Source organism: Buceros rhinoceros, unplaced genomic scaffold (assembly GCF_000710305.1).
Source record: "Buceros rhinoceros silvestris isolate BGI_N320 unplaced genomic scaffold, ASM71030v1 scaffold25875, whole genome shotgun sequence".
Taxonomy (NCBI): domain Eukaryota; kingdom Metazoa; phylum Chordata; class Aves; order Bucerotiformes; family Bucerotidae; genus Buceros; species Buceros rhinoceros.
The window spans coordinates 2,783-6,142 of record NW_010414948.1 but is presented as its reverse complement, the minus strand read 5'-3'; the positions used below and the strand labels follow the sequence as shown (position 1 = coordinate 6,142).

Genomic DNA, 3,360 nt, shown 5'->3' with positions numbered 1-3,360 from the left:
GAAGTCAATAAAAAGCTAAAAAAAACCCCATTTCTTTGTTTCCAAAATAGTTACTACACAGAGCCCCTCATTGCTGGGGTGCTTTTGAAGTTGGACCTCCTGCCTCTGCCCTCCCTCCCAGCAGCTCCAAGGTGGGGTAGGAGATGGAGCTCTGCCTGTACTGGGGGTCAAGGCCCCTTCTCCAGCCCTGTGAGCAAAGGGCACAGGCTGACACCCAGGGACACGCTCTTCAGAGGTAAGCAGATGTCTCTCAAACCCAGGCACAGCTTGCAAGGGTGCTCGCTGGTGGCCCAAAGGTGCCAGACCCTTCATGGATGGGTGGCACATGGGAGCAAAGCCCCAGTCATCGTCATCAGTGACAGAATCTGTGCCCTGCCATGCCCCCAATTCCAAGGTCACAAGAGAAAACATGAGTTCTCAAATAAATCAAACAGGGCTAGGGGTGTGCGCTGCCCCTTACCCGCACTGGGACACTGTCCTACCAGCCCCAGCATGGCTTAACCCACCTGAAAATGCTCCTCAGGGAGCACACCTTCCTCAGACTTGTCATCCTCATAGTCAGTCACCCCGAGAGGAGTTTTCTTCCACCAGTTTCTCTCATAGCTTTTTGAAACTGTGTGAAATGTTGCTGTGCACAGCACCCTGGGAAAGAGAGCCCTGTGGATGAGCCTGATGTGTGATAACTTCCTGTGGTCCTGTTCACCTCTTCAGAGGGATGAGATGGTGTACGACCGATCCCACTGACCCTCTGCCCTGGCCCCTCTGTCCTTCCTCTTCCACATTGACGGGCTCTGGCTTGCACGGGCATTTCTTGCACAGACACCACATGGACCTCCAGCTGCTCTATGCCCTTCTCTGAACCCTCTCCCGCTCCAGTATCTCCTGGACACACGATGGAGATGCTATGCACAGGCAGCAGCGAGGGCAACCCCCCACACTGGCTCCCAGAATGGCCTGCTCTGCTCTCCACTCTTTTCCTAACTACTCCTGTGGTCTGCTGTGGTTTTTTGGAGTGCTACCAGCCACCCACCCACTGTAAATGTGTGGTTTGAATGCCAGGAGGTACCACTGGGCTAGAAGCCCTGTGGGTGCTCTAAATCCAGCAGCACTTTCCCTGGAGACCTGCAGCCTTGTCTTTGCTACTCTGGATGATTTCAAGCCGTCCAAAGGCTCATGACCTCATCTGAGGCCACTGGTGACTACACTTGAAGTCCGTGTGCTCTTCTCCACCATTGCATCACTCCAGAAGTCAGCCCAGCCCAGCTGAGAGGGTCCTGGGGTGATGCCCCAGCACCATGAGCAGAGCCTGGACCAAGGCAGAGCTGCCTCTCACCCCAGTGAAGGCAGCAGCGTGCGTGGGCAAGGGCAGAGCGGGGCGTCTTGCCTGTCAGATGGTGACCCCCTCAAACGGAGCTCATTGCCTGCCTGTCCTCAATCCCTCCTCATCCCATTGGTCACCACAGATGGCAAGAGGAGCTGTGTGGTGGGCAGCTGCCTCTCTTCCTACGAGGCCATGGACAAAAAGCATCCCTGCCACCCAGAGGCCAGTCCCCATGTCACAGAGCTGAGACAACAGGCAGATCCCTCTCCTTTATTTTCCCATTGTTCCTCTCATGGCTGGAAAACCAGGTTTCCACCTAGGGAAGGGTGGACACCATCACTTAGGCTCGGCACTCGAAAAAGCTGTCTCGGAGCATTCTCTCCTTGGAGGTGACCCTCTTCCCCGAGGGGAAGGTCTGGTAGGTGCGCTGGTTCATCAGCGACGCTCGCAGCAGCTGCCAGCGCATCTTCGCACTGAGCAGTGGGCTGAGGAGAAGCAGAGTACCCAGGATGGTTACAGAACTCTTGCAGTGCTGTCCCACTAAGAGAACTTGTTCAGTCTGACCTTGCACTAGGCTGATACAACCCCAGGGCTCCCACTTCCCGTCGTCCCAGTGGCTCTGCCTGTTCCCGAGCCCCACACACTCACCCAAAGTCTTGTTATCATGGATTGCATGGCAACAGGTATTGCCTGCTGCCACATGCAAGCAAAACAGAGGTGGAACCAGAAAATTTTCTCTGTGCCATGTTCAGCACTGATGCTGCAAGGGCAAACGGTGCTCTCCTGTTTGTACTTGTGACCTCCAGGCCACCAAGATGGGCTGGAGCACATGATATGGATCCCCCTGCAGTGCTGGGTCCAGCTCTGGGCTCCTCAGCACAGCACAGACATGGACCTGCTGGAGCGGGGCCAGAGGAGGCCACAGGAATGACCCGAGGGTGGAACCCCTCTGCTGGGAGCACAGGGGAGAGAGCTGGGGGTGTTCAGCCTGGAGCAGAGACGGCTGCGGGGAGACCTTAGTGCGGCCTTTGAGTGCTTCAAGAGGCCTCTGAGAAAGCTGGGGAGGGGCTTTTGAGCAGGGGCTGTTGGCACAGGAAAAGGGGTGATGGGTGACACTGGAAGAGGGAGATAGAGAGGAGAGAGAGAAGGGAGAAACTGTTTCTGCTGAGGGTGGGGAGACCCTGGCCCAGGTTGCCCTGAGAGGTGGGAGAAGCCCCATCCCTGGCAGCACTGGAGGTCAGGTTGGGTGTCGGGGCTCTGCTCAACCTGCTCTAGTTGCAGATGTCCCTGCTCCCTGCAGGGGGTTGGACTGGGTGAGCTTGGAAGGTCCCTTCCCACCCAAACAGTCTGTGATTCGCTATGCAAGGAGAGGCAGAAGGTTGGGTTCTTCAGCCTCGAGAGGAGAAGGCAAAGATGGGGGGGTCTTATTGTCTACAACTCCCTAAGGCAGGTAGCAAAGAGAGCATCGGGAGTATGCAGAGCGGTAAGAGGCTGGAGGATGAATCTTGAATTTCAAGGTGTACAGTGACGGGAGCAGCAATGAGCGCAAGTTACAACACAGGCTGATCCAGGCAGATGTATAGAAAATCTCTGACGATATATTACCTGAAGCTCTCAGAAGATGACTAGAGGGTTTTTTTTCTGGATCTGACACTCCTGTTGAGCCAAAGGAATACAGCACTAGAGGGCAGCCGTGTATTTCTGCTGGTGGCTGGCTCCCAGTCCTGGGCTGGCAGTGCCGAAGACGCTTTTTCAGCCCGTTTCAAGTCCAGCGGAATCAATCCGGGAGGCCACTGCTGTGCTCAGAGCTCAAGGCAAGAGGGAATTGTGGATGCCAGCTACAACCTGGTTGGCTGAGAGCAATGCTCTCCTCTCACAGCAACTCTGGTCCTTGGAGGGTTGAGCGGGGCAGTGGCGGGGCTGTCAGTGATGTGGGTGTCCAACTGAAAGGGTGGTGGGATGTCGTGCTGGCCTGTGCCCCAGGTCGTGCCAGCCGGTGACACTCAGCCCATGGCTGGGAAGGGAGAGGAGGTTGCACC

The 3,360-nt window shown here is 56.2% G+C and overlaps 1 protein-coding gene across 1 annotated transcript in view; it reads right to left on the bottom strand.

Moving 5' to 3' along the window:
• Positions 1-1,661: 1,661 nt before the first annotated feature.
• LOC104494448 (chromosome unknown open reading frame, human C2orf70) overlaps positions 1,662-3,360 on the bottom strand; it is a gene marked incomplete at its 5' end in the record, with an annotated part of 3,138 nt that continues 1,439 nt past the window's right edge. Inside the window, one exon of the mRNA XM_010137268.1 lies at positions 1,662-1,806. Coding sequence (XP_010135570.1) covers positions 1,662-1,806 — 145 coding nt within the window. The remainder of the gene's footprint in view (positions 1,807-3,360) is intronic.